This window comes from Semicossyphus pulcher, unplaced genomic scaffold (genome assembly GCF_022749685.1).
Source record: "Semicossyphus pulcher isolate SPU_LCO1_2020_fin unplaced genomic scaffold, fSemPul1.0.p SCAF_13, whole genome shotgun sequence".
NCBI lineage: Eukaryota > Metazoa > Chordata > Actinopteri > Labriformes > Labridae > Semicossyphus > Semicossyphus pulcher.
The window spans coordinates 8,792,808-8,820,724 of NW_027211637.1; the positions used below are offsets into that span (position 1 = coordinate 8,792,808).

The 27,917-nt window shown below is 39.6% G+C and overlaps 4 protein-coding genes and 1 non-coding gene across 6 annotated transcripts; 1 reads left to right on the plus strand and 4 right to left on the minus strand.

The window, feature by feature from the left end:
* Positions 1-928: 928 nt before the first annotated feature.
* amt (aminomethyltransferase) lies at positions 929-10,557 on the minus strand. Its single transcript, XM_069660691.1, has 9 exons — positions 10,420-10,557; positions 7,828-7,995; positions 7,533-7,613; positions 6,694-6,825; positions 6,521-6,599; positions 6,039-6,184; positions 3,845-4,025; positions 2,931-3,086; positions 929-2,360 (listed from the first exon to the last, which is right to left on the minus strand). Exons 1-9 carry the CDS (start codon positions 10,555-10,557, stop codon positions 2,185-2,187), a joined length of 1,257 nt encoding a protein of 418 aa, XP_069516792.1. The 3' UTR covers positions 929-2,184.
* Positions 10,558-12,726: 2,169 nt separating this feature from the next.
* LOC138590246 (uncharacterized) lies at positions 12,727-16,502 on the plus strand. Its single transcript, XM_069660853.1, has 4 exons — positions 12,727-12,990; positions 13,389-13,973; positions 15,075-15,293; positions 15,513-16,502. The coding sequence occupies exons 2-4, from the start codon at positions 13,838-13,840 to the stop codon at positions 15,647-15,649; spliced, it is 492 nt and encodes a 163-aa protein (XP_069516954.1). The 5' UTR covers positions 12,727-12,990; positions 13,389-13,837; the 3' UTR covers positions 15,650-16,502.
* Positions 16,503-16,600: 98 nt separating this feature from the next.
* Positions 16,601-26,011, minus strand: hyal3 (hyaluronidase 3). 2 transcript variants are annotated; one of them, XM_069661001.1, is made up of 7 exons: positions 25,969-26,006; positions 20,815-21,110; positions 19,179-19,620; positions 18,864-19,011; positions 17,512-17,632; positions 17,306-17,395; positions 16,601-17,229 (listed from the first exon to the last, which is right to left on the minus strand). In XM_069661001.1, the coding sequence occupies exons 2-7, from the start codon at positions 21,079-21,081 to the stop codon at positions 16,984-16,986; spliced, it is 1,314 nt and encodes a 437-aa protein (XP_069517102.1). In that variant the 5' UTR covers positions 21,082-21,110; positions 25,969-26,006; the 3' UTR covers positions 16,601-16,983. The 2 variants fall into 2 exon arrangements, with proteins under 2 accessions (XP_069517102.1, XP_069517101.1); XM_069661000.1 differs by having other exon boundaries at positions 16,602-17,229; positions 25,973-26,011.
* LOC138589191 (N-alpha-acetyltransferase 80) lies at positions 21,367-27,229 on the minus strand. Its single transcript, XM_069659383.1, has 2 exons — positions 27,210-27,229; positions 21,367-23,322 (listed from the first exon to the last, which is right to left on the minus strand). Exons 1-2 carry the CDS (start codon positions 27,227-27,229, stop codon positions 22,308-22,310), a joined length of 1,035 nt encoding a protein of 344 aa, XP_069515484.1. The 3' UTR covers positions 21,367-22,307.
* On the minus strand, positions 27,048-27,163 carry LOC138590436 (U5 spliceosomal RNA). The gene has a single exon (XR_011307956.1). It is a non-coding gene; the product is annotated as a U5 spliceosomal RNA (small nuclear RNA).
* Positions 27,230-27,917: the final 688 nt, after the last annotated feature.

The following is a 27,917-nucleotide window of genomic DNA, read 5'->3' on the forward strand; positions in this document are numbered from 1 at the left end:
CCAATTCCACCACAGTCATTTAACAATATAATTATGCACAAATGAAATTATTTCAAAACTCCAAATGAACCCACAAAGGCAGGACAAGCAGATAGCTCAATGGATAGAGTGCCTTCATGATATTTTGTGTATGTTAACCTCTTTTATTTTGGCCCTATGTAAAAAATGGCAAAAGAAACATGAAAAAATGTAATGATGGAGGGATGAAAAAAGGAGTGATAGCACATAGAAAGCTACCATTGCTGCAATGCTATCATACATTTTCCAACACTAGGGACACAGACCTTTATAAAAAACACTATGAGACATGATCCCTCCAAATTGGCATGATGGCCAAATTCTGGTGGTCTGGCTCATGGACTATTAGATGGAACATTCACATAGGTCTCGACAAGAATGAACAGTTATATGGGTAGAAATATTCGTAACTAGAAACTGGCATTCAATAATTTCTATAAGAACTGTAATGTATCAACTTAAACAAAATGACTAAATGACTTGAATCATACGATTTCAGTTTGTATTGTTAAACTTAAGTATCTGCATTGAAAGACTGATAATATCGTAATAAATACATTTAGCAACTTAATAAGTTATTTCATGATTTCTAGCCTAATGCAGAGCTACATTTTCCACACTTTAAAATTTGGGAAAGTAAGAATTAAGACAAATGTTCAGATGCTCAAAAAGTCCGAATTTAGACCATTCCATGTGGCCCTAGTCCTGTTCAATATCTTTAGGCCCTTCCAGACCCTTCATTGGGGATCTAAAACGTCACTGTCTGTTTGGTAAAAAAATGAATGCAATATTGTTTTTGTTTTTTTAAATTGTGCCTATGTGCCTGAATTACTACACTGGAATTGTCTATAATAAGGGGGAGATATTTTCTTATCAAATCAACAATATTTATTCAAAATGTTTACATACCAATGCTGTTAAATATGAAAATCACAGTGAGGCACAAAATGCTCATTTAAGACAGAGTTGACAAAATCTGACAACCTATAAATCAGTAGTATTATGTTAGTATGTCATTTTTTTCCATAAAAAATAAAACATTCAGACTTCCACAGAAATACCAAAGATAATGTCCTACTTTAACACATAAATTACATTTCATTAGTTGCCAGACACATAACGATCACACTGACAATTGAAAATTCACGTCTATTCAAGGTAGGTTATCGTTGTACCACATGTAGTGTAATTTCTCCTTCACTTGAGGTATATTAATATATTATGAAGAGTCTGAGAAACAATCCGATCAGGTTTTATCTGATGTGGAGATCAGGTTATTGACCATATCACCAAAGGAAACAAGACCTCCCTTAAAATTACTCCAAACCAGAACATGTTTAAAGTATCTGATTCTTAACGTAATTTCAGTAAGGGGTTTTGTGTTGTAAGGATTATACCTGGCCATGTTTGACCTTTCTTGATCAAGCTGTCAACTACTAATAAAAATATGAATAGAAATTTGGACCTTAAAAAACATAAATGCAAACATGTAGTGGTTTAACATCAAAAGAAACTTTGGATTTGGAATCTCTCTTTTTGGTCCAGTGTTGACAAAATAATGTCATTTTTATTAGCAAAAGCTTAACTCCACAACTAAAGTTAATCAAATAGTTATGTTTAATGGATCCACACAGCCTCCCTGTGTTTATTCTTACTATGAATGTGCAACATTTATTCACATAAGTTTCTATCCACCTACAAAGTAGAAATAGAAAAAAACTGGTCTATGAGCATCTGTTACCACCACACATACATTCTAGACTTTATAATACTGCTCATAATTTTGTGCACCCTAACCTCAGATGATACCACCTGCACGCAATGCTTGTAGAAAACTGACTATTTATAAAGTGACATGCTGCTCAGTCTTTTTATAAAATAACAGCAGGCTCAGTAGTCTTCCTACAACCTGTCAGGTAATACTGTGGTACTGCACATTATGTCACTGCTTGAGCGTCTCAAATACAAACTCATGCATTTAAAGTAACTGATCAAATAAGACCAGCCACACTGTTGCTGCACTGAAAGAGTTAAATATAGAGCGGCAGCATTGGTAAATATGGGACAGAGTGGAGGAATGGTCCACTATGAGACTGTGTACTATGTATACATGAGTATTTGTGGATGCATTATAAGTGTATGCGTGTGACTGTGTGTGTGGCACTCCTATCCAGAATAGTAATTGGTGGGGACAAAGGGCATCTTGCTGACGGTGGCGGGCACTGCTTTTTTGCGGACCTCGACCTGGATGGCTGTGCCATTCTTAGCGTACGCCGCATCCACGTAACCCATGGCAACATTCTTTTTCAGGCAGGGAGAGGGGCAGCCGCTGGTTACCTCACCTAAATAAAACAGCAATGACAAGAAATAAGAATGAAACTTTTTTGGTATAAATTGTAAAACTCTGTGCATCATATTAACTTCCTGAAAAGCACACTGAATTATTATTTGGCTGCTTAAACATTACATTGTTTTACTGGTTTATTAATTCAATCACTAAACTGGGTCTAGCACCATTCTTTAAATCAAAGGGTTTTTGTTTAAATATACATATAAATCACAATTTGACTTATGCATACAAAATAACATGTATGTAATTTTTTTTAACTTAAATTTGATATATTAAAGCCACAATGTGTAGGGTTTGAAAATGTCAGACTTTGGGGACCCCTGGTGGTAGTACAATGAAAAACACAAGCAGGCAGCTATTGTATAAATTCTGGCTTTAATACTTTCTGTTGTTTTAAAACAATTCTTAACCTTATGTTTTTACTTCTTTTATATAGAAATACTGTTATATTTTATTTCACATTTACTCCAGCAATAGTAATTTTCCACTAGTGTTGCATCACTGTTGATTCAAATACAAAAGTATCACAGCTCCTTTCTGTCCACAGGGTTTGCTCTCTTACCTATGACCTTTCCCTCCGAGCTGAGTATGGGTGTGTGTTGTCTGACAGGGGGGCCGGTGGACACCAGACCAACTCTCTTCCTGGCGGTCTTGGCTTTGATCTGAGGGACAATGATATCAGCACCAGGGAAATCCCTGTTCTGGCGCCGTCGCTTTCCTACATGTGAGAAGAGCAATTGTTGACAGTGAGACATGCAGAAACACTTGTTTCTAACTTCAAATTCCTCTTCATAAATACCAACCTGCTCTTCACCCTCTTTTAAAGTGAAAATAAAAGGTGTATAGGCATACTTACTAGTTTCAATTTACGAATTACCCTCAGGATTCAATCTATACATCAAAGGGTAAATAACTGGCTGTGAACGCAATGCTCACATGTCATCACTTTCTTAGTTTATATAGCGTAAGTGTGGGCAAACAGTTGCTTGCTTACATATCCAACAGTTTTAAAGCAAAATTATCATCATTTTAAGTCAAATATTAACTCCCCTTTAGCGCTATTTTATCAACTCCTGATGTAAATATCTGCACCACTGTGCAGCCTACAGTTGGTGATGTGCCAAACTATTTTTTCAGGGGTCTGTCAGGGTGCACACAACCCTAGTAAAACATCAACTGGACGTTTATGTATCATGTTCATGAGCCATAGCGACTATCATAGATCAATTTTGTATTCTTCTGGAAGAGCCAGGCAAGCTGCTTTCCACGGCTTCCAGTCTTGATGTTAAGCTAAGCTTATCTTCGGCGGCTACAGACATGAATATGAAATCAATCTTCTCATCTAAATCTCTGCTTTAAAAAAGATATAAATAAATGATTCCGTTGAAATAATCTGCTCCAAAATTCCCTTCTTTAAAAAACAATCTGGGTCAAAAATATAATAAACATATTTTGGAATCAACAATTTAGTCTTACCTATGGTCCAGACTAGGGTGGCCTCAACAGGTGTGGTGGTCTCATCTATGTCATTTCCATAGAGACAAAGCCCCGCCTCCAGCCGCAGACTGTCCCTGGCGCCCAGACCAGCCAGCTTCACCTCGCTGTTAGCCAGCAGCTTCTCCGTCAGCTCCACCACTCTGCGCTGAGGGACAGAGATCTGCGACACAGGGACACATACATACCTCATCAGTGCTGAAATAATATATTTATTTTTAGGTATTTAATTACTATTCTGAAGAAGCCAATTTCTCTGCTTCAGCATGTAAACAGATTAAACTAATTAGCATATTATTTTGGCAGAAGTCTTAATCTTCATGGAATTAAAACACAGAGAGTCACATGAGTGTGTTTATGTGAAAGAAAAAGCCAAAGACAAATAAGCAAACTCCCACCTTCCCTCTGTTAAAGAGAAACCCACCCACATCCATCCTGCTATCTACAGAGCTCCAGCAGAGTGGGCTGATAGCAAGAGAAAAAGATAAAACCTTGTAGTAAAAGAAGTCATCTTGAATCGTTCAACATGTTCAGAATATTGAGAGAGTGTTTCACAGTGATAACAAGGTTCATCACAATGAGTAACAACAAAACAGAAGATTTTTAAGGTGGCAAACTACTACAAAAAATATTAAAGCTGAAAGCCATAAAACAATATAATCTTAGAGTCTGTGGTTTCATTTTTGTTTAAACTGGTTCATCTTATAAACAATCAGTAAAGTAACTATAGCTAAGTAATGCTTGTATATAAGCCATACTTTCTGCTGTCTATAGGTCTGTCACTTTGTCCAGATTTAAATATTTAAAAAATAATGGATTGCTGCCGGCTGTAACTGATTGTCTGACTTTAACTCCAGTGCACCCATGAGGTTCAAATGTGTTGGTTCCAGGGGAAATTTGGTACACACACTCATTAGCATTTAGCTCAAAGCACCTCTTAGACTAAGTACAGCCGCAAAGAGCCTCCTGCCTGTAGACTGCTGCTCTTGTTCCGAGCCAGCTTTTCTGTTTGAATAATAATCAAATGTTTCCTCATTTTCAAAAGTAATGGTGAACACAAACAACGAAGGTTTCTCTGAGTTTAAAGTAGCAATCTGGTAGATCTCCGTTTTGTTCTCTTTGACAGCACCTTTGGCTTTAAGCGGTAAAGCAGCCGCATTTTAGGACCTCAGTCAAACAAAGATCAAAACCATGTCCTTGCCAACGTTAAGGGCCATTTAATCTGAAATTCTTTTATTTCCTTTTTCCTTGGATTTTCACTTTTTGGAATTCTATCACACAGTCATGTGTAATTTCTTTGCTTGTCTGGCAATAGTATTTTTTTGATCGAAACCCAGCAGAGAAAACAGTACACACCTACAAGTTGCAGTAATGAAAATTTGTTTTAGAGAGATTTGATGCAAATGCAAGGACTTTGATTCATGGGCTATAGGCCCAATCACCTTTGTGTTACTCCTTGGCAAAAGATAGTGACTTATAATACATTTATTTAACTGCAAATGTTCCAGATAATAACTTTAATATATCTTCTTTACACATTGAGGACCCTAGTTTTACTGTTGAAACAAGGTCTCCGGTTTATGATTTTAATGGACACCTGTCACTCAAACAGAACCTTTAACCACTTTTTGGCTGACCGCCGGGGTCGGCCCTACACATGGGTCTGTATGTGACTGACTGACTGACTGACTGACTGAGTGACAGTATTTTCACAGCTGTACAGATAGAGAGTTGCGACATTGCAATGGCGGACAGTGGAGCATATTGGACCTCCACTGACGCGACTCTCTGTCTATATCTCTGGATACTTTGTTCGGGGAGCAGGCGGGGCTGCTCCTCTGCTGCTCGTCCTCTGTTCTCACCTACATCCGCAGCGCGCACCTGCTTTCAAACACGTTGTCGGCCTCATAAGGACAGTCCTTGTAACACATTGCCCACAAAAGCGCACAGTGACCTGATGCGGTCAGCCACATACTAGGTTTTGACCGAGTCTTGTTAAAATATGGTTTGACAGAGATGATTTGTTACATCTTGTCGGCAATCTAATCTGTGTGATAAAGATATTTAAATGTTTTCTTTAATCGTTGATCAAGGTCAGATTTGGAAAAAGCCAAAAAAAAGCAGAGAAGGGAGCTAAGACAGAGCAAGAGAGAGAGAGAGAGATGGCGCTTCTGACCTCCACCCCATCTTCTCCAGTGTATCCACAGCGAGTGACCCTACAGCCAGGAACACCAAACACAGTGGCCAAGGCAGAGGTCATGAAGGTCAGCTTACTGAGGTCTTCCTTCAGCCCCTCCTGGAGCACTGGAGACATGGATGGACCTGGCAGCACACAACACAAATGATTAAATTAACAAAAACTAATATAGACATAGAGAGTTTTATGTAGAGGTGTGGAATAGTTCATTAGGGAAGGATTCAGTGAGGAAAGTGTTACTAAAAAGAAGTGCAGCAGAACATGAAGTAATAAGAGGAAAACACAGGATAGAATGGCATATAAAGAATAAAAGAAGGCGGCAAAGGATGTTGAGCTAACATGAGGAAAGAAATAGAGGGAGAAATAAAAACTGAAAACAAGGAAGCAGGAGAATAAGACATAAGAGAAGAGGGTAAGAGGGTAAAAGACAGAGAAAGTAAAAGAAAGAAAGATTATTTTACCTTGCAGAGCAATCAGGGCTTCATCAAGGAACTCCAGATCCACATCAAAACCTGCAGCTTTGAACTCTGCCAGTCTGGCCTACAGGTAAAACGCACACACACACACATTAGAAAGTTTCCGTGTACTAGACTCCCCACATGCATACATGTGTATCCACATACTGTGTTTCTACCTTCATACGAGCAGAGTCCTTGTCGGCGCAGCCAGCGTTTGAGACGACGTAGAGGTAGCCCTGGTCTGTCTTTGTCACTATGAGGTCATCAATAATCCCTCCTTTCTCAGTGGTGAAGAGGGACAAGGTACCCTGAGGAGGAGAGAGATAATGGGTGTATATAAGTATATACCAACTCTGTTGCTTCACATGAAAATGTTTTACCTTAGGTGATTCTGTCATAGAGCTCAATACTTTTGTTTTGATTACATGCACTCTCTTAGATATAATCAATCAAGATCACTTGACTTCTAATATGTGAAAGGCTTCATGAACCCCAAGCTGCAGTTCCTCTGAGATCATAGGTGCATTTTAGAGTCTTTAATCTCTCTTTTTTTTTCTTCGGGCCTACAACATTACTGTTTTAAACATTTGAGCATTTAGCAGTTAAAGAGCCAGATATTATTCTTACGAGTTAGTGAAGAACAAAGACAGAGCTGAAAAAAGTAAATAGATTGCCAATCATAACTCTAAATTAATAATTCATATTCACATTCATAATTTTATTTACCTCTTTCTGCCTTATTATGTTTGCTTGTTTTGTTCTGTTGAGTGTTTGTTATTTACTCTGTAAATTGGCCTTGGGTCCCATGAAAGGCGCTATACAAGTCTAAGTTATTATTATTGTTATTAATGTTGCTTGCATCTGCCGTATGTTTCAATACCCAACTGTTTGCTTATAAGCTCCATATATGAACTTAAAAGGTGACAATATGTCAGTGTATTTACAGTTTTCTTCTACTAAGTGAACAAAAAAATCTGTTGTTCCAGGTGTAACATGAAACATTTCTTCTTCTCACCTGGTTGTCATTGAGTTCTGCAATATCTGCAACTACCAGAGACTCCATGAACTTCACCCTGTCTCTGCCATGGACTTTGGTCTGTCAGGAAAAGACATAAGCATTTATTTAGACAAAGCAATGTGGATGACATCGAGTCAGAATGACCTCCTTTAATTCACAAAGTACTGTAATTTACTACATTAGTGTGTCTCTGAATGAGAGGTGTAAGTTGATATAAACTGTATGTACTTGTTGACCTGTGTTCAGGAGTGTATTCTTTATGTTTCTGTGTGTGAGTTAACACCAGTCTAACCTGTAGCATGTGGCTGACATCGAAGATGGAGCAGTGCTCTCTGGTGTGCATGTGTGAGACAATGTGACTGTCTTTGTATTGCACAGGCATACTCCAGCCTGCAAACTCCACCATCTTTCCCCCATGCTCCTTGTGGAAGTCAAACAGCGGGGTCTTCTTCATGGCAGCCTGGGGGAAAATAAAACACTATAATGAGTGCACAAGGATTTACAAACCGACAGTGTCATAACTTTGAGTTACAAAATATTCAAAGGCCTGTGATAAATTTGCACATACAAAACAACCAAAATAAACAAACATTCAGCAATTACAGCAATTCATCCAGATCCCCACAGTGTCCCAGGGACAATATGAGCCCCATGACCTCTTAAAGATCTCACCTTCATCATTGATACAAGCTAACATACAGTATGTTCATGTGATATTATTATTACATAAATTCCATCCATTTTCAAGATCCAGAAAACATGTAGTTTTCCATAATCTGAGGATCACTCGTACAGCCGTGACAACCCCCTACCATTATCCCTGCTGAGTCCTATTTTGATATATTCAAGTATGCATAGTCTTGGTGATTATAGGTATTTTAAACCGATGCATTTCCCCATGTTTTCTAATACTTTTTCTCGAAATGGGTAAACAAGTTAACACTCCCAAATTACATGTAAAAATGTTCCTGTTTCCATCTGACATTTCCAATGTAGGTTATTGGTCAGTAAGCTCATCCTATGGAGCATAATTAAAAATGATAAAAATCCATACATTTTTTAAATCTAACATGTCAGTTTTTTAAGTAGAGTCTTTAAGTTTTTAATTTGTATACAGTATTTTTTTACTTTAATAAAATCATTACAACCACTCCCAGGGAAGATGGACACTTGTATAAGCATTTTTTTAAAATATTAGTTTTATCCCCTTTAAATAACTGGATGTACAACGGCATATACTGCACACACTACAGTAATGAGACACACAATTATAATATATATAATATGCATCTCTGTTAGTAGTCTAGTCGCCAGTCAGAGCAGAATAAGTGATGTCCTTTTAAAGTCGAAGTACAGCAAAGTTATCATAGGAAAATGATCAAATTGTCAATGCACGTGTGATACAGAACTAAAATGAATACATGAAACAAAAAAAGTCACATGCCAGTAAAAAAAAATGCATTTTTTTAAAAAAAGGGTAAGAAAAAAAATATACCCCACTATTTGTGGGATCATGCGAGCAATGTCAGCTTTTATCTTATCAGACACCTGCCTTCCAGAAACTGGATAATGCACCGAGCAGGATTACAGTCAGCCCGGTTACTTCTAAAATAGCATGCAACAACTTCTCTGAACATTTTTCAATAAATAGCAATAATCAAATTTTATGACGAAGCACTGCCTGGAAATGCTTTTACAGCACTCAGGAGGGAATTAAAAGGGGGTGGGCTGGTTCAAGGGGCTTTAATTACAGTAGATGCATTGATATAATAAAAAATATAATAATCATTGCTTTCAGTTTCAGGGTGGGCTGTGGAGTGGTAACAGGTTAATTAAAAAAAGCCAGAACTAATTCAATGAATTGACACAATATGCAAGTATGAATGCAACGATCACTAAGCTAACAGTTTAGTTCACTACTTCAGAATAGCTACCTGTCCTTTCTTACTCATGAATCACTGCTGTGTTCTGTTCTTTCTGCCCTTCTGACTTCTGACCTTTGAACCAGCCTGTGAAGGGGGCTTATCAGTGCCGCAGCACAAATGCATTATGAGATAGTGTTTGTCGGCACTTTACATAAGACTCAATTGCTTTTTTACAAAACTGTTTGAGTCCAAAGTTGGCTATCATTTTGAATGAAGGTGGATGTTCATGTTGTAATAGGCACACATACACACACATGGACATGCACTACAACAGATTAGATCACTCCACATGGTGAGGAGGACTTTGATCGCTTCAGCCCTGTTGCTTTGTGCAACACTCGTAGATAATTCTTAAGTCATATATTATGTTTGACTGATAATTCACACAAGATTATTAATCTTGGGGCATGCTACTGGATTAAATATGTCATTCATTGCCTCATTTAAGAAAAAAGATATGTGAAACAACAAACGACTGAATTGCTGAATGAATGAATCTGTGTAAGCTTCACAGTAAGTAAGCAGAGGGTGAGCCAGTGCTCACATTACTGTAGAGTCGGTCACAAGATGGTTTTAATGAAATCATCCTGTGCGGCTCAGTGGAGTGAGGCAGGGAGGATAACAGTCTGCTGGGACAGATGTGTATTATGTCTGCATGAAATGACTGCAGCTGGGTCACACTGTTGTTATTACTGTAATATGCAAACACTGACAGTCACTGATTGAGCTTTACTTTCTGAACTAAAGTAAAGAGATGTTGGACAAAGTAGCCCAAACGTCGATTTCAAAACATCTTATTACTGTTTCTTTTAAAACTTTTATTTTTAGACCTTTATTCAGAATGAATGAATCTTATAAGAGAATATCAGAGATGCAAATGCAAGTGCTAATGCTAAAGCACGTTGATTCACTTGCAGCGATGGAAGTTTACGTACAGCGACACTTCATGGTCCACTCACCTCTGCACCCGAAGCCTGTCTCTGCTGCTGCCTCTTCCCCGCACATCCAGCTCCAGCGGCCCGCAGCAAACCATCCCTGGAAGCCCGCAGCCCGAGCCCCGAACCCCCGACCCCAACCAGCAACCGAGCCCACATCATGCCGCCTGAGTCCCCGCTGAAGTCTCACACTCTCTGGACCGGCGACACTTCCGCTGTGTTGCTAAACTCTTTGGACTCCACACACTGATTTACTGCTTTCCTGGCAAAAACACATGAAGCGGCAGCGATTGAGTTGCAAAGACTTCTGGGAAATGCAGTTGTTGAGTCTATTTACCCTGTGGCGAATGAAAAGGCCCGTGCCTCATCATAAAAAACAACTCAGATTTTCAACTTTAAAAAGTGGTTAAATTGTTAGACTTCTGTTAAGCTTTTTATAAAGTTCATTTTACAAACTTCAAAGAATTGTGCATTTTAAAATAATTTTTCAACAGCTATTAAAACTAGTAATATTTCACTTACACTGTTGGGTGGTATCTCATACATTCAACCCCTCTAAAGGCATTAGTAGGGTTGCCCAACATCACTGTTAATCTTCCTGATAGTTGATCATTTTTGGAAGACAATTTTATGTTGTCCTGTGAACAGTATCTCTCATAATAATAATAAATAATTAATCAAAAGTCATCTTCAGATGGCACCAAGCTATGACACAATTTAAGTACAAAGGGAGTTCTCAATGACTTTGGATCTGTACTTAGATATAAATAAGTATGAAATTGGGAAACTCAAGTTATACAGGGGGTCGCTGTGGCTCAGAGGTAGAGCCAGTCTTCTTCTAATAATCAGCCTCTTGCTGTCCATTGTGAAGTATCCCCAGGCAAGACACTAAACCCCAAATAGCTCCAAAAAGCATACCCATCGGAAAATAATGTCTGTGAATGTGATGAGATTAGTTCCTGATGGACACTTTACATAGCAGCCTCTGTCATCATGGGTGCGACACATAGAGGTGTGAAAGGATGATTTAGACATGTCATGTAAAGCGCTTTCAGTGATTGTGCAGCCTATTTACCTTTCCAAAAACATGGATTATTTTGTGTTATCAATTTTAGAATAATAGGTAGATCATTCTTAAATGATCAACCTATTATACTGTCTCTTAAGGGATCAACAAGGTAAACAATTGCGAACTAACAGATTCCTTGTTTTTTTGGTCAATTAAGAATTTTCCACAAAAAGTTCATCACAAATATTATACACGCTGTGCACACTCTCGTCTTCATTCAAAAGCGAAATGCCTTAAAACGCACGGCTTATTTATCAACTTTGAAAGGTGGGACGTGGTGGGGATACTGAATGGCTTATACATTAGCCAATAGCTCTTAATGTAAGAGCATCAAAAAAGGGGCCACCTGTAACTACCTGCTTAGGGAAAGTGTTAGGTGGAATTGGAAATTAGAATGCCAGTTGCAAGATGAGGCTTTAACTCTTTTTCAGTTTTCCAGGATATGACAAAATCTATTATATCATTAAAATACCTACAAAACATGTTTTGACTTAGTTTTGCCCGATTCTAGCATATAGGTGACAATCAGCATAAGACTAATGTTATATAAAAACTCTTAGATGCAAGATTCAAGAAGTTAATTGCCATATGCACGGTAAAAACACAGCTGTTACACCATACAATGAAATTCTTACTTTGTCAGTCCACCTTCACGCAGCAGTAAAATCGAATTTAAGTAAACATATAGGTCAAAATTACAAGTTAAAAGTAAAGTGCACTATACATTGTGCAAATATTGCAAATCCGAGTAAACATGAACAGTAATATTGCACAGTAAATTTGCATAGTTATGAAAATATTGCACAGAAGTGTAAATTTCACAGTCCAACAAGTGTCTGTATGGTACAGTTCAATTATGCTGTTAAAGTGAGAGTGATTGAAAAGAGGGAGAGGGGGGCAGTGTTTGATGCTGCTATTCAGCAACCTTATCCATGAGACTATTTGTGTGTTTATCCCATAGTACCCATCATGCCCTCCACCCAGATCTTTGAGTCATCCCTTAGCCTGAGAAACTAATAATACCCCCATGTGTCTGCTGCTATTTTAGGCCTGCAGGGGCTGCAGGGTTGGGTGTGTGCATGGGTATGTTTGGAGGGGACTCTCTCTCTCTCTCTTTCTGTGTGTCTCTGTGTCTGTAGCTCTCTCTACCCCAGCTAGGGCAGCTAGGGTAGGCTAAATTGGAACATAGACACACATAAACATACTTAGCATGGGGGGCGGCAGGAGGGCGGCCCAGTTGCTCAGTGACACACACGCTCACAAGGAGCAGGACCCTACAGTAAATCCTGGAGGTTCCCTTTTGGTTTTATACATAAGGATTTAATTTTAATCACTTGTCCATCGTTGGGATTCAGTCTGAGTTCAGTTGGATTACTTTCATCACTTCGTGGCCCTCTGGGATTTTGCACTCCTCCAATGGGTGAAGACACAAGTTTTGGAAACTGAGTGTCTCAGTCTGAGGGACAAGAACAACAAGCAGACACAGTCTTAAAATCCAACACAGCTCTTGTTTTTAGTGGCAGAAGGTAAGTGGGAAGAGAAAAACACTATGTATTTATTTTATTCAATAAAACACATTTGGTCTGGCAGTCTCTTGAGTACAGTCTGGTATTCTGTGAATCAGGTAGTCAGGCTGTAATCCAGTTAATCATCCATTCATTCATTAGATAGGAGCCTGCCCTCTACTTTGTCCTGTGATTCAAATTCCAGCAACACCGGGCCTTTATGGTTTTAACAACCAGCACTATTAATAGGGCTGATAAATCAGCTACTCAATGACCTGTTTTGTTTGTCTTCAATTAGAAACTAATATGATCTGTCCTTTTAGCCTCTCACATGATACCGTTTTAGATGCCGACGTTCTCCTCTGTATTCATATATTATATAACTTCTAATTCTTCACCTTCTTTCTCTTCTTTTTCAGAGCCATCCATATCGCCATCTTTATTCACTACAAACTTGACTTGATTTACTAGGGCAAATAAAAGATCACAGTGCAGAAAAAAGCAAGTGACTCCAGTAAGACAAGCAAGAAGCAATTAGACGTAAAGTGGTTTTGATGTTTCTGACAGCTCATAAAAAGCTGTCAGCTCTTTATCAATCAAATCACTCAGTCCCTTTTCTCAGAGACTTGGCCTTAGAATGGCTACATAAAAAACAGCACAAGCAACAACATTAATAGGGACACTTTTCTGAAAATGTATTAGTAAACAAATCATTTCTGGGAATATTTTGTAGATCCATTCATCAGCTTCAGCTTTAGAGGGATTATATAACTTCCTGTTTTATTCTCTGGAAAGAAGGTGTTTACTAGAAGAGTGCCATTTTGTACCATCTAGCAGTCTAACTTTTCATCCCTCAAGAGGAGGCGAGATGTCGAGGCCTCCGTCCTCCCAGACCACCCCTCAGTCCTACAGGGTCAGCGAGAGAGATCTCACGGAGATCGAGCTACATTCTGTGGACTCCATCAATGACCTCCACCGAATGCACCCTGAACACAGCCAAAAAGGTATGCATAAACAGTAACACAAATACAATACACCATAACAGCAGAGGTAGACACACACACCTCCAGCACAGGCACACGAGAAACATACAAAGAGGATCCAAACACAACCACAAAGGTAAACACATATCTCTATTACACAGGTCTTCCAATATGGGTATACAAACACATTTCAAACACAGACACATTGATATGTCACAGACACAAGATCTGAGCAACCACGAGGGTACACACACACATCTCCAACAAAGCCACAAAGGTATACAAATACCTCAAACACAGGCACAAAGATACAGACATGTGATCCAGCACTACCATTAAGGTACGCAGATACCTCAAATACAACCACAAAGGTATACACACACCCTCACACAGCCACAAGGGTACACACACAACCACAAGAAAGATACAAAAACACATACGTACATAGGGTCTAAACACAACTGCACTGGTACACATACTAATGCAGCCATAATGGTATACACACACAACTCAAACACAGGCACAAAGATACAAACGCACAAATGGATCAAAAACACAACTGTAAACGTACACACACTTCCAACACAGTTCCAAAGGTATACACACTCAGCTTTAGAACAGACACAAATATTTAAAAAAAATACACAGGGTCCAAACACAACCGCGAAGGTACACACACACACACACACATTCACAAAGGTACACAACTCTAGCAGAGGCCCAAAGATCAAAACATACATAGGGCCTAAACCCAACCGCAAAGGTACACACATCATTAATGCAGTCACAAAGGTATACACACACAACTCAAACACAGACAAATGCACAAACAGTTCCCAAACACAACCACAAAGGTACACACACATATGTCCAATACAGCCCATAAGGTATACACACACACTCCTCAGGCACAGACACAAAGATACAAACATAAACGTGGGATCCAACGCAACAAAAAAGGTACAGAGATGCCTTAAACACAGCGACAAAGGTATACACACACCTGCACACAACCACATAAATACACTCACTTTAGAAACACAGGCCACACACACAACCACACACACACTTTGAACCAACTATACAATTACATACACATTGACTCAGCTATGTATTTTTTAGGGATGAGGCCTCCTCGTCCCGCTTACACACCCTCCCCGAATGGGAATCTCTACACATGTGATGTGCCAGCTGTCAATCAAAGAAGACATCCAGCCAGCAGCAAATGGCAGACCCGTCTACAGGATATGTTGACACCCAGTTCATCACATGCTTATGCCATGGGCTGTGCTATTATCACACTACTTCTGTTAACAGTATTACTCATCTTCTACTTTCTGGGTGAGATTTCATATTCATTCTTTTTCCCCCTATTTGTTGTACTATTCAGTTTTTCCTGTTCCCCATAAAACAATGACTTTCTGAGGTTATTTGCAATTTTGATCCGATATGTCTACTTTAACCTATGCTGTGCAAACATCAGATATTTTTATAACATCTCTTTAAACATGAGAGAATTGCACTTTGTGTAACCCCTAACTTTGTCTATTTCTCCCCCAGTCCAGCAGGGCGGCGCAGTCCAGATGCTGACTGAGGCAGTGAGGGAGAAAGAGACTGCAGCCAAAGAGCTGTCACTGCTCATCCAAGAACTGCAGGCACTAAGAAACAACTTTACAGCCGTAAGAGGGGAAACATGAGAATTTGGATAGAAAACTAATAGAAAGCAAAATAGACACATGTATTGATACGGTAAACTTTCAATATCTGCAATGAGATGATGTAAAGTGTTTTTTCAGTGGATTATAAAGTGAAGAGGAAACATTTTATTTGTCATAAAGTTCTCTAAATGTTCTCTAAAGGTTAAATATTGATGGAAAAATGCAACGAAGAGATGGTTGGTTTCCGAAACCATTCACTCTTTGCTAGATACAGGAGACATGCTTTCAAGGGTAATTTTGAAGTCAGAAAGGTAATCTTGGGCTCAAATTGAAGCTTATAAACTTGGGCAGTTTTTTTACACACACGAGACAGTGACAGTTTGTCACTTGGATGGTCGTCTTTGGTCTTTCTGAAAATGTTGTGTGTATTTTTTTTTTTTTTCCCTGCCAAATTTGATAACTAAAAGACTAATCATGTGATTGCAGTACCTTTATATGGGCTAGGGCATCATTTAGCCAAAAGCATCTTTCAAAAAAGGGGTTTTATGGGCCCCTGAGACCAAACAGCCCTGAGTTGTGAGTGGTGGTTATCATGTTGTGAAGATATAGGCCAACAGAAATTAATAGTGAAAAAAAGGTAGCAAAAAACATCCCGAGGGCTGGGCCTGGCTCGGCCTATACCGGCACCGTATGAAAAGGACTTTGTGACAGCACTGTTGTTAAAGCAGTAAAGCTGGTTGGATTAAATGGATGGAGGCAGAATATCTTGTGTCACACAAAATTCCTCTATATGACACACAAGCTATAAAAATCTACCAGCTGTTTATATTTTTTGCTGTCACTCACGTTGTGTGGGGAGATGTCAGTGTCATGTATTTAACATTGTACTTCACTGTGGAAGTAGAGGAAGTATTTGCTCTCAAATCATTAAAAGCAATAACAAAGACATTTGTTTTTTTACAAGCATGAATTTGTATTTTTTTCTGTTTGTTTTTCCTGATTTTTAAAGAATTACATCTTTTACAGGGAACAGATAAAGTAATTTCAACCCAGATTAAATTTTTACAGGCCAATTTATTTGTGTGTATCCTTATGAAAACATAAATGAGTATCTGCCTGAAAGTTGAAGGGCTTTGCATTTCAGAGGGAAATAACCAAGATATATATTCCAGACATATTTTCATAGAAGATTTTTACAGTATTATCAAAGTTTTTATAACAGGCAAAATAAACACAAATAGCATGCATTTTTTAATTTAGATATAATTTAACATCACTACAAGGATCTGTCAAATCACTAATTAGAATGGTGTGAACGCATCACATCTTGGTGTGACGACCCTTTTATAGAAAAGTAAGTTCTTCTGTCTGGTTTAGTCCATCTTCTTCTCTTGACATTCCTGTCCAGTCCAGCCCGGATAACACTGACACGTGAAGTGCTTATTTTGATTAGGGTCAGAGGTCATAGAGAGCATGTGGCCAGAGCTGGGACTTCGCCTGGTGCAGCGCCCATTCCCGTGGCAAAGTTTGAAGCTGCAGCTTTTGGTGTCAGATCGAAGTGACTGCACAAACGGACCCAAGACGGTGTGAACGTAATCTCTGAGCAGGATGCACTGATGCTGGAGGGTGGGAGAAGGGCAGAAGGTTACACACAAACACAAGCAGGTAAACAATTAACTCACAAACATTACAAACCTTGGACTTTGCAAATTTCAGCTCTCCCCACATCACCACTCCAGCAGCTCCCAGTGCAGCGCTCTCCCCGAGTGTGTGCACCAGGTCTGTCTGTGAACACATCAACACTCACAGTGATCACATTGCATGACATATTGGTGAATGCTAAGTAACAAATGATAATCATATTTGCACGAGTGTCCATGTTTTTATGAGTAGCAGCAAACCTGGTTAAGAAAGGTGAGAGTGTGTGTGAAAGCTAGCCGGGAGTAGGGAAGGACAGGTGTGGCATGATTGTTGTCATTGTGCCAAACAGAAGCCACCCTCAAAGCCTCGAGTATTCTGTGTCTGAGAGAAGAAGAAAAATCCATCAGTAAATCTTTAAACACCGTGTGACAAGCATTTAGTTAAACTATTGAAGAATAATTGAGACGGACCGATATATTAGTCTGCTGACATAATCGGCTGATATAGGCCGAGGCCAGATACATTGGTATCTGCGCATATATATATATAAACAAACATCAGGCTAATTTTAAAACAGTGTCATCACATAGGTTGTCCAGCAAAATGCTTTCTGACTCCATAGTTACCGACACCCTCAGCAGTGTCTGTAGTGTCTGCACATGTTGCAGAGCATCACGGATGAGCAGACGGTAGCGTGCACCAGAAATGGTTGACAGTGTTTAATGATAATAATAAGTGTTCTGTACTGTACTCATCACACCCTCACAACAGCCTGTTGTCCCTGCTGCCCTCAGGTCAGGGTCCCTAAAAACACACACCAGCAGACTGAGGAACAGCTTTTTTCACCAGGCCCTAAGACCTTTAAATAATAAATAATACTCCATAAGCACACAAGTGCATTCCAACCCCTCTGTTAGTACTGCTTCTTTTAATTTGTTATATATTTTATTGTTTTTATCTGTGAAGGTTCTCAGTCATCCAGGTCATGGTAATTCTAAACTTAATCCAAAAGGAAGCTGGAATCGGTTGCTGTTCTTGAAGATGTTTCACCTCTCATCCGAAAGGCTTCCTCTGTTCTAAACAAGTTCTAAACAGTTCTAGGATACAGCTCAGGTTAACAACTCACCCTTGATTACACATCTCTTAGCATACTAATGACCTACAGAGGCTTATATTTCTAGCTCCGTCCACCAGTCAGTTTAGAACTGAAGAAGCCTTTCGGATGAGAGGTGAAACATCTTCAAGAATTTCAACCAAGTCCAGCTGCCTTTTGGACGAAGCTTAGAATTTTATTATATTATAGTTGATGTCTTTTATATTTATTATTTACCCCTTTTAAATGGAGCGTCCCAGCTAAAGAATTTCACACGATTGTACTTTTATAACCAGAGCGACAAAATGTTTAATCTTTAGTATTTTTTTCATTTAGTTATTTAAAGAGCAAAATAAATGCAAAATCCAAATATGAATTTTTTTTTACCATTCCAACTCAAAAACACAGGCATCGTATCAATCTCCAAAATCCAATATTAATCAGTTACTAGTGAATAACTGATAAGTAACAGCACTTTTTACTCTTTGTTTGGGTGAACCTTCAACCTTCAGTCCATACCTGACCATCAGCGTTGCATCCATGGATCCTGCCAGCCTGTGTGGCAGGTAAACGCTGGGATAGAGAGCAGTGGACTGACGCCACAACCAGGACAGACGGTCATTCTGCTTTTTCGTCCCCCTGTGGCAGCGTCCAGTGTAGCTTTTATCTGATCACACACATGAAACATGGCAGGACACATCAGTTTTTTTCATGATTAATAAAAATGTATTATCTTAATTCAAATTACATTTTTACATCTTTTTTTAAGGAGGTATCAATTTGTTGTGATAGTGCAGGTCACATCAGTAATAACACTTGTCTACCTGTACCTACCTCTACCTGTGTTTCTGTTTTTCTTATTAAAGCAGGCAGGGAAACCATAAAACCCCCAGAGTCCCTTGGGACGAACTCTGACCCCCGCCCGCAGCGTCTCCTCCATAAACTTCCGAGCGCTCTCCTCATACTTTTGCCTCGCCAACAATGTCATGGCGCTCTGTGACAGATCCGGTCTCTCCTGTCTCACCAGCAGCTTGGACAGCCTGCGGTACTTCATCTTGGATCCAAAGTTTCGCTCCCACAATGGCCGCCACTCCTCCCAGTCGATAACGGCTAAACCGTCAAAGTTTGGCAGCAGCGAGTCGGACATTTGTGTCTCTGCAAGGGAAAGGTGAGCTGAAAGGTCACCAAGCTGCGGTGTCCCTCCATTCACCTTCCTGCCATCTCTGGAGAGGTATGGATACTTCCCCAGGCGGTCACGGTAGAAGATGGTCATATTCTGAAAAAATTGTCCAGAGAGAATGATAAAGAAACTCTGCAGTTCTGTGATGCCCCTTAGCTTTGTCCTTTGGATTTATGGCACATAATCAGCTGTGTTTCTTCCAGCAGCAACTAAACCAAGGTACACATCAAACAGCAGACAGACGATGTTAAAGGGACAGTTCGATTTGTTTGAAGTGGGGTTGTATGAGATACTTATCAATAGTAAGTGTACTACGTTACAGTGGATGCCGGTCAGCACGGCCAGTGTATTGAGATAAGGGCTGGAGTGCCGGCACGGAAGCCAGGCTATGTGTCGCTGCAAATAGGGCCACATTCACACGTAATTTATCCACTTATAAGGATGTCCCACCTGGAAATCAGTAGTGGTTTCAATTATACGCTTTATTTGAATATTTCACCGCGTTTCACTTTTCAGTAAGAACGCCTCTTTATTTGGCACTGCTATGTGTTGATGGCAACACATACGTGTTACTACGCCTGCAGTGTACGGTGTCGGATCAGCTGTTTGTGTCAGCGGTTTGTAGAAGAGACAACAAACAAAAGAAAATACAATATTATGGAATTGACAAAGTGCTGTTCACGGTGGGGACCAGAGGACATTGTTTTCCTTCATGCCGTTAAGTGTTTTATACTGTTGAGTTACGGTTGAGTTTGTTAGATAGCTGTGGCTTGCTCCACTAAACATACACACTCCAGGCGAATGCCGAATGATCCAGCTGGACTCCATTCTTACTGATTACTCTATATGACCTACAAAAGCAAACCAGACCATCAGCAACAAGATTGATTATTTCCATATAGTTATTTTTAATGTCTGAAACTGCTGGCAGGGGTGTAGGTGACGAAGAGATTAACTGCACGCTGCCTTTGTTTACATTTTCCAGGGCAAAAATTTAAAGTGAGTGATACATATGACTGTTAAAGACAGTAGGATGAGATTTTTTGTTTAAAACACACCACTTAACCATGTTCAGGACAAACTCAGCAAAGAGAGAAAAGGTACGGCTTTGTCCACAGGGGGCGCCAAAATCAACATAAACTGAAAGTTCCTCACAGCAGCTTTAAGTGCTTTTACATTCAACACTTTAAGATATTTTTTTCTTTCTACAATAACAAAGTATTTAGATCACTTTTACATAAATAAAGGATCTAAATACTTCTTTAAGTACTGGTGACACCAAACTCTCACCTGCCCCTGGAAGCGCTGCTGTCGGTTCTCGATGATGTTGAAGTCCTTCAGGTCCAGGTGGATGTTGTAGCGAGTCTGACAATGAGCTGTGGGCATGTTCCACACCACGACGAAGGGCTGCTCCTGCAGGATCGGACCTGCTGCAGCCACAACAGGCTGGGGGCTGCGGGAGAGGGTAATTCCATGCGGGGAGGTATGTGACAAAGGGGTACATGGGAGGGGAGAGAAAAGGAGGAGGAAGGGGAGAGGGAGGTGAGAGAGCACCATTGCTGCTGCTCACCCACAGAGTGTCCTTCCTGAGAGGAGAGAGAAAGAGGCGGGCAGTGATGAGGAATTTATATTTTCTTCTTCTTTATGAATATAGACTGCTGTCATTTAATTATGCAGAAATTAATGCTACAGATCTGAGATAGTTCTTAGACTGTTAGCTTCTATTGGATGAGTAAAAATCAAAGTTAGAAAATAGTAAAATAAAAAAACAAGTCGAAAAAAATTTCATTAAATTCTGTTTATTTTCAGATTTTATTTATTATCAAAACATCAGATGTGATAAGATGCATGAATTCCACCAATGACATGTCTTTAAAACTTCAATAAGGCAGCAGTTCTCTGGCAGTTCAATAAGGCACATCCAAACCTCCACTTTATAACATCACATAATAAGAGCAGCAGATTTTGGTTGAGTTGTTGAAAAAAATAAGTTGGCCCTTAAATATCTATACTGAACTTTCACAGTCAAACTATAAATTCAAACAAATGCAACACAACACATTTTTAAGGGAGAAAAATGTATACTTTTAGCGAATAATTCGCTATTTGCTAATGTGTGAAAAGGAAAGGCTCAACTAGTTTTAAAACCTGCCTCTTATTTTCATAGCTTTAGCCACCTTTTCTATTTTACTCACTGCTTCACTGGATAGACACAGAAACTCCAAACACATGTTCACTTCATAGTGCAGTTTTATAAAACAATCTAAACCAGCTCTTTGGAAGTGAAAACAAGGGTTGAGTGCTTCCTGACTACCAAAATCCAGGAACTTTATTTTCCTGTTTAAAAACATCCAACAAGAGTGATGGTCCAAACTATGAAGAGGCTAGCTGAAGTCAAGCGTCTTCCAATTTTTCCTTCAGAATAAATGATGATCTTTGTTTGGAAGATGGTGGTACAAGACGTGTTTTTGTACCTAGTGCTGTTTTTTAAGTGTGTGTGCTTCCGTACTTGTGTTGTGATATTTGTGGGGCTTTTTGTTTGAGCCATAGATACAAACTTTTATCAACTATCCTCCGGAGGAACTGAGTCAGTCCTGATGCGTAAGAACTAAGTGTACCATGTATTTCTTTGGTTTACTAAAATGCTACGGTCAATCTGCTTTCTCTGAAAGACCATTAATCTGTGCTTTTTATGTTTGTCTTTGTATGTGTGAAGATAAAAACATACATGTGAACATTTATAAAGGTGAAGCATTCACAGGTACAGCAGAAGGGTGAGTATGTCAAATGTCTTTGTGCATCCAATAGATGGAAACTCCTTTGGCGTCTCTGTAGGGAGTTACAGTCAGAGTCTGAACTACAGGCTGCCCTGCAGACTGAGGAGGAGGAGGGGGAGGAGGAGCAGGGATGGACGAGGGAGGTGGAGGTGGTGGTGGTATGGAAGAGGGAGGAGGTAGGGGAGGAGGAGGAGGAGGTGGTGGTATGGAAGAGGGAGGAGTTGGGGGAGGAGGAGGTGGTAGTATGGAGGAAGAAGTAGGTAAACAAGAAGGTGGAGGTGACGCTTCAACACAAGCACTTCCTGAGTCTTTGTTCACTTTTGACAATTGAGCCTCCATCTTTGTCCGTGTCTCCTCCTGCTTGTTCGTCTCATCACTCGTCATCCTGGAGAACTTCAAAAGCATCTCCATGGGAACAAACGCCGTCATGGCGCCTGCGTTCTGCACAGGCTTAGACAGCACGTAGCCGATGTGGCCGTAAAAGTGCTGCTTATCGTGCGTGGTCAGGCAGAGGCGCTTGAAGCCTCTGCTTTTGGCATAGCGCTCGATCTCCTCCATCAGAGTCCGGCCGTAACCCTTCCCTCGCTCCGCCTTGGACACGACCACGGACTCGACAAAGAGGCTGCTGCTGTGACCTACGACCCGGGACACCCGGGCGTGGCCCAGCAGGCGCTCTGTACCTCTGTGGCCCTGCAGGAGGACCAGGCAGATGGGGAACTCCGGACAGGACTTCTTGAGGGAGTGGACCCGGGCTGCCTGGCTCCTCTGCCACTCGGAGTTGACGAGGTCTGCGCAGGGAACCAGCAGGTCCGGACGCCGGTGGATCGGAACCGCACGGATCTTCTCTGGGTGTTCAGAGTCAGTGTGCAGCTTCTCCTTAACTTCTTCATCCAACGTTGAGATCTCACAGACTTTGTCAACATGTTGCGTCTCACAGTCTGAGGTTGAGATTGGCTGCAGATCAACATTCAGCTCTCCTCCGCTCTCTGGTTTGGAGTTTGTTGATGCAATTTGTTTGGACCTGTGGTGATCAGGGTTTAACTAAAGTCAGTCAGTCAACTTCTAGGGATCAGTGTAAGAAATGTCAGAAAAAATAGATGTTTCAAACATGCAGTTCCTCCGTTTTGTGGTTAGTCTGGTAGCATACACATCTCTGCAGTACATGAGAGGTAATCAGGAAGTCTGTCTGATCAGGATAAGACCGCTTCTTTTACAAATCCTACAGATAAATCGGACTTTCATCATCTTGAAAGCAGCACACTTGGATCAGATGTGTAATCATCCAGACTCCTGGCAGGTCCTAAGCTCAGTACCGCTGTAAGAGGAGACAGGAGGATAAAACTAGCGCGTTGATCTCCCTTTAATCTCTTTCTGTACCCCCTGTGTGCACGGCAACCTTCACTGTCTGCCTCTCCTGTGTGTGTCGTCTAAATGTAGCTTTGCCAGAGTGATGGGAGTTGTGTGCCTTGCTCATGGACACTTTACTGCTAGATGTAAAGAAAGGCCTGGATATCTGTTATTAACTTAAAGTCACATTTGACAGGCTGGAACAAAAATTTTAGCTTTTTTTTTCGCATTCCAAGATTACAAAAAAATATAATTATATTAAAACATTTGCCAATTTGTTAAACTGTAAATTGTTTCAGCTCTGCTTCACAGCTCATGACCTGGACTCAATCCAAACTTTTGAAAAACGAGGTGCATTATTAGTTATTAACATTTAGTATGAACGTGCCCTTTGAATTTTGCGAACATTAAAGGTACAATCTTGAAGATTTAAATTTTTTGTGCTCTTGAGTGCCCCCCACTGGCAATAATGAGTAATTGCAAGAGCACTCATCCCAATTTAAACAGATGTCTACAGCTGGCTCCCTTTGTCATGGTTCTAACTCTTTCTTCGCTTTTGTTTCTAGACTTTTCGACTTCTTCTGAGCCTTGAATTTGTTTCTTTTTCTTTGGACTTTCACTTATTTCTTATGGTTGTTCAGCCATAGTAGATTACCGTTTCCTCACAATGCTTACAGAAATGACAGAAGTGCAGCCACTTAGCTCCGCCCACACTTTCTGACAGACCAACCACTGCTGGGTGATGGAAAACGTGTCACTAACTGGGCGCTGCTTGTGATTTTTCCTGTGAATGTCACCACAGACACCCAGTCCATAAAAATACAATATACTGCAAATGCAAAGGCTTTCATCAGTGGGCCATAGGCTCAATCACCATTGTGTTATCCATTCAGTGATAGTGACTTAAAAGACATTTATTTATATGGAAAAGTTTGAGATTGCTACTTTAAACTGAGCCTGAGAACACAAAGTTGAGTCGGGTACAGGTCTGGCCAAGTTTGACAAGAAAGTACTGAACCAGGAATGTACTAAAATGGCCACCATACAGAGGATTCACTTTCATTGTATTGATTGTATTGGCCTCCTTAGGAGTAAAGACTTACACAGAGATGTCTCAATATTTGCGTCAATGAAAAAAAAAGTTAAATAAAAATAAAGTATGTATGCAGCTGTGTGCAACTGATAAAGTATGTTTTTGTTGCCGATTCATTAATGTGTAAAAATGGCTCTTTTGCGGTTCACCACATCTGTTTTTAAGAGCCAACTTCCACTTTTTTTTTATCTTAACAGGAATATATTCTCATGCTGCATATTCTTACAGTTTCAGTGTGTACATGTGCTTCTGTGAGTGTTTAAATGAATGAGTACCCTTAAATTCAACCATCATATTGATTGCCCTGAGATATTATCTTTGAACAGTCTCTCATGTACATGTACTCAAATACAGTCTTCCAGACTTAATAGTGTAGCTGTTCACTCAGCTCCAGCTTGGCTGTCCACAGTGTAACTGCAACAGGAGGATGCTTAGAGGCTGAGGACAGAAGGTGCCTGATTTAGTGATACAAAGTTACAAACTGATTATTTTCTGTGTTTTTCCCCTTCAATTTCTATTGAAGACCACTGTAGCATCATGTAAGCCTTGGCTGGACCAAATACGATGTACATAGTGTCCCTCAGGTCTTGTTATTTGCACTTGAGATGTCAAAATGTTGTTTATAAGGTTTCCTACAGATGTTTGTGTGGTTTTAATGCTGCCATCATGCTGTCTTGTCAGCCTTAAAGAGGAAGTCGACATTTAATCTCACACATCTTACACCACACTTTCCTGAGAAGAATGAACTACTATGCAGTGCCAACATACAGTATATCCCGCTCAAACCGTAAAGCATACTGTTTTTTTTGCTTCATCTTTTGTGTTTGAGAATTGTATTTATTTCTATTTTATGTAGTTTGAGCGCATACAAACAGAAGTGTAAACTCTAATGTATTCATACTCCTGCCTCTATTATATCAAAGTCAATGTCGACGCCAGTGCTGCTGTCAAAATTTGACATTTAAAGGTTCAGACTATCAAACAAATAGTAGGAGATATACAATCACTAAAGCATCAATTACTAGTAGTAGTTCTCAAAGTTTTTAACTAGAGTCTCAAACTATATTAGTTCTTCAAATTATCTTAAAGAGACAAGCAAAGGAGTAACTTAATCTTTAAACTGTAAAGAAACACTAAGGAGATTCTCCCCTTTCTTAGAAATTGCAGTGATCTAAAAAGTCTGTGATGAATAGTAATAAATTAATAACTTAAAATATGTATACTCACTCACCAAGAGAGTCAAGTTGAAGCCAAATGCCTGAGTGTCAAACAGCTATGAGCTTGGTACTGCCTATTCAACGCAATTTCACATTTTTCACAACATGCCAAAAAAAAAAGGGATGTGAGAACGACGCAAGAGGAAACTGCACTTGACTGATAATCAACCTCCTGTATCCTGAACATCATGTACTGCATTTTCTGTGAGAGGCCATCAACTATTTTTTAGAGTGTTGATTATAATAAAACTATTTGTATCTCTGGCCCAGCTGTTGGTGCCTCTGTGAAAACGGTTACAGTGTGAGGTTTTCATCACAGCAGCAGTTGTGGACTGTTCGAACTGTAACATTTCTCAAACCACATCTTTGAGACTGATTTCAGTTTCCATACATCACCAACAAATTGCATCTTGTTGGATACAATCTGAATATGAAAGGAAAGGGATGTGGGCTGCCAGTTTGATAAGGGCTTTTGCTTTGTCATCGTAGGAAAACTACAGTTATTACCAATAACAAATGTTCCTGCTGTGACATAACTGCTGTAACATGTCTACAGTGAAAAAGGCCATTTAGCTTCTGTCATTTTTAGGAGCTATTAGACAATGCACTGACCTATATTCTTATATACCCAGCAAGACAAATTACATTTGCCTTCAGACATTAATAATATGTCAATATTTCAATTATGTTTAATTCATGATGAAATTTGCATGTAGAATTTTCAATTATAAAATGTAGAGTTAGTTAGATTTGATACACATATCTTATGAAAATGTGATATACACTAGTTGCTAATTTAAAAACTCTAATTTATGTTTATGTCAGTGACTTCATCCATTGACTAAATTTAAGAAAGATATGTACTTAAATGTAACCCAGGCCACAAAAAAAGAACATGGTCAGCTGTCACATAACAGTAGTATGAAGTGTATTTTTCAGAACATCGATCAAGGTATGCCTCACTTCATACAATGTACTTCTCAAGCTCTTACCGCAGCAGTACATTCTTCTAGACCACACCCACAACTTCGAATCTACATTCCTCATATGGTTGCCAACAAAAGCGAATTGTTTTTCACAGTAAAGGGAAGCCCCGCAATAAAGCAGGGCATCAAAAAATTGAGTTATACTCTTATTGTTCCTCTCCACGGAAATCTTTAGTAAAAGGCGAAAGATTTATACGATCTGAAGAGAAACAAGAGTGTTCTACAGCTTTGACGGCGAAGTGTCGGTAGCCATTCTTCGTCTTACCCCTCTGGGTTACGGTCCATTTATAAACGTTCCGAAGTGAACATGTATCAAATTGTGTCGATCCGTAAAATAAAGTGTGTATATGCCTTTAATCGCACAGAGGAATGAAATACAACTTTAATAGTTTAACATACATACGGCCACTGCCACACACGCGCAATGCATTATGGGAAGATAACGACCACAGGCACGACTTGACTTTTTATACATTGTTCCTTGCTATAAAACCTTCTTTTCTTGTCGGTAACATTTCGATGACTGTGTTAAGTTTACGAAGCAATGATTAGGTTTTTCTTTGACTTAAAACAAAGCTACTTTTCCCCATTAATGCGGTAAAACTGTGCGCCTGAACATAATACACTCCAAAGATGAAGTGTGTCAAGAGAGTTAGCAGTCCACCGTTATGACCTTTAAACAAAATTTATTTTCAGCTTGTATCTTAAATTCATTTATCATGTCTCTAAACTGAGAGCACTGTATATTTCTTTCGAAGCAGCGATCGCATAGTTAAAATTTAAAACATTTTACTGAGTAAAATTTGTTTTGTAACCGGGTCTATATCGCACATGCGCAGTATAACAGCGGAAGCAATTTAGGAGCTAACAAGCTGTGATATGATACTTCATTTCTATTTATTTCCTAGCTTACCACGCCGATATTAATATATTTGGTTCATATTCTATCCCCGACACAAGTGTGCAGTATTAA

Bases quoted from the DNA above. Each gene is read 5' to 3' on its own strand.
- amt (XM_069660691.1), bottom strand. From the start codon at position 10,557: ATGATGTGGGCTCGGTTGCTGGTTGGGGTCGGGGGTTCGGGGCTCGGG. The intron at 6,600-6,693 runs GTAGAAACACAG...TTTTACCTGTAG, and splicing joins AGGACTCTGCTCGTATGAAG to GCCAGACTGGCAGAGTTCAA. The intron at 3,087-3,844 runs GTAAGACTAAAT...TCTCACATGTAG, and splicing joins CACCCTAGTCTGGACCATAG to GAAAGCGACGGCGCCAGAAC.
- LOC138590246 (XM_069660853.1), top strand. From the start codon at position 13,838: ATGTCGAGGCCTCCGTCCTCCCAGACCACCCCTCAGTCCTACAGGGTC. The intron at 13,974-15,074 runs GTATGCATAAAC...TGTATTTTTTAG, and splicing joins CCCTGAACACAGCCAAAAAG to GGATGAGGCCTCCTCGTCCC. The intron at 15,294-15,512 runs GTGAGATTTCAT...TTTCTCCCCCAG, and splicing joins ACTCATCTTCTACTTTCTGG to TCCAGCAGGGCGGCGCAGTC.
- hyal3 (XM_069661001.1), bottom strand. From the start codon at position 21,081: ATGGTGCTCTCTCACCTCCCTCTCCCCTTCCTCCTCCTTTTCTCTCCC. The intron at 17,633-18,863 runs GTATGGACTGAA...TTCTTCTCTCAG, and splicing joins GATGCAACGCTGATGGTCAG to ACACAGAATACTCGAGGCTT. The intron at 17,396-17,511 runs GTTTGCTGCTAC...ATGTGTTCACAG, and splicing joins CTCTCACCTTTCTTAACCAG to ACAGACCTGGTGCACACACT.
- LOC138589191 (XM_069659383.1), bottom strand. From the start codon at position 27,229: ATGGACCGTAACCCAGAGGG. The intron at 23,323-27,209 runs GTAAGACGAAGA...TGATCACCACAG, and splicing joins ATGGACCGTAACCCAGAGGG to GTCCAAACAAATTGCATCAA.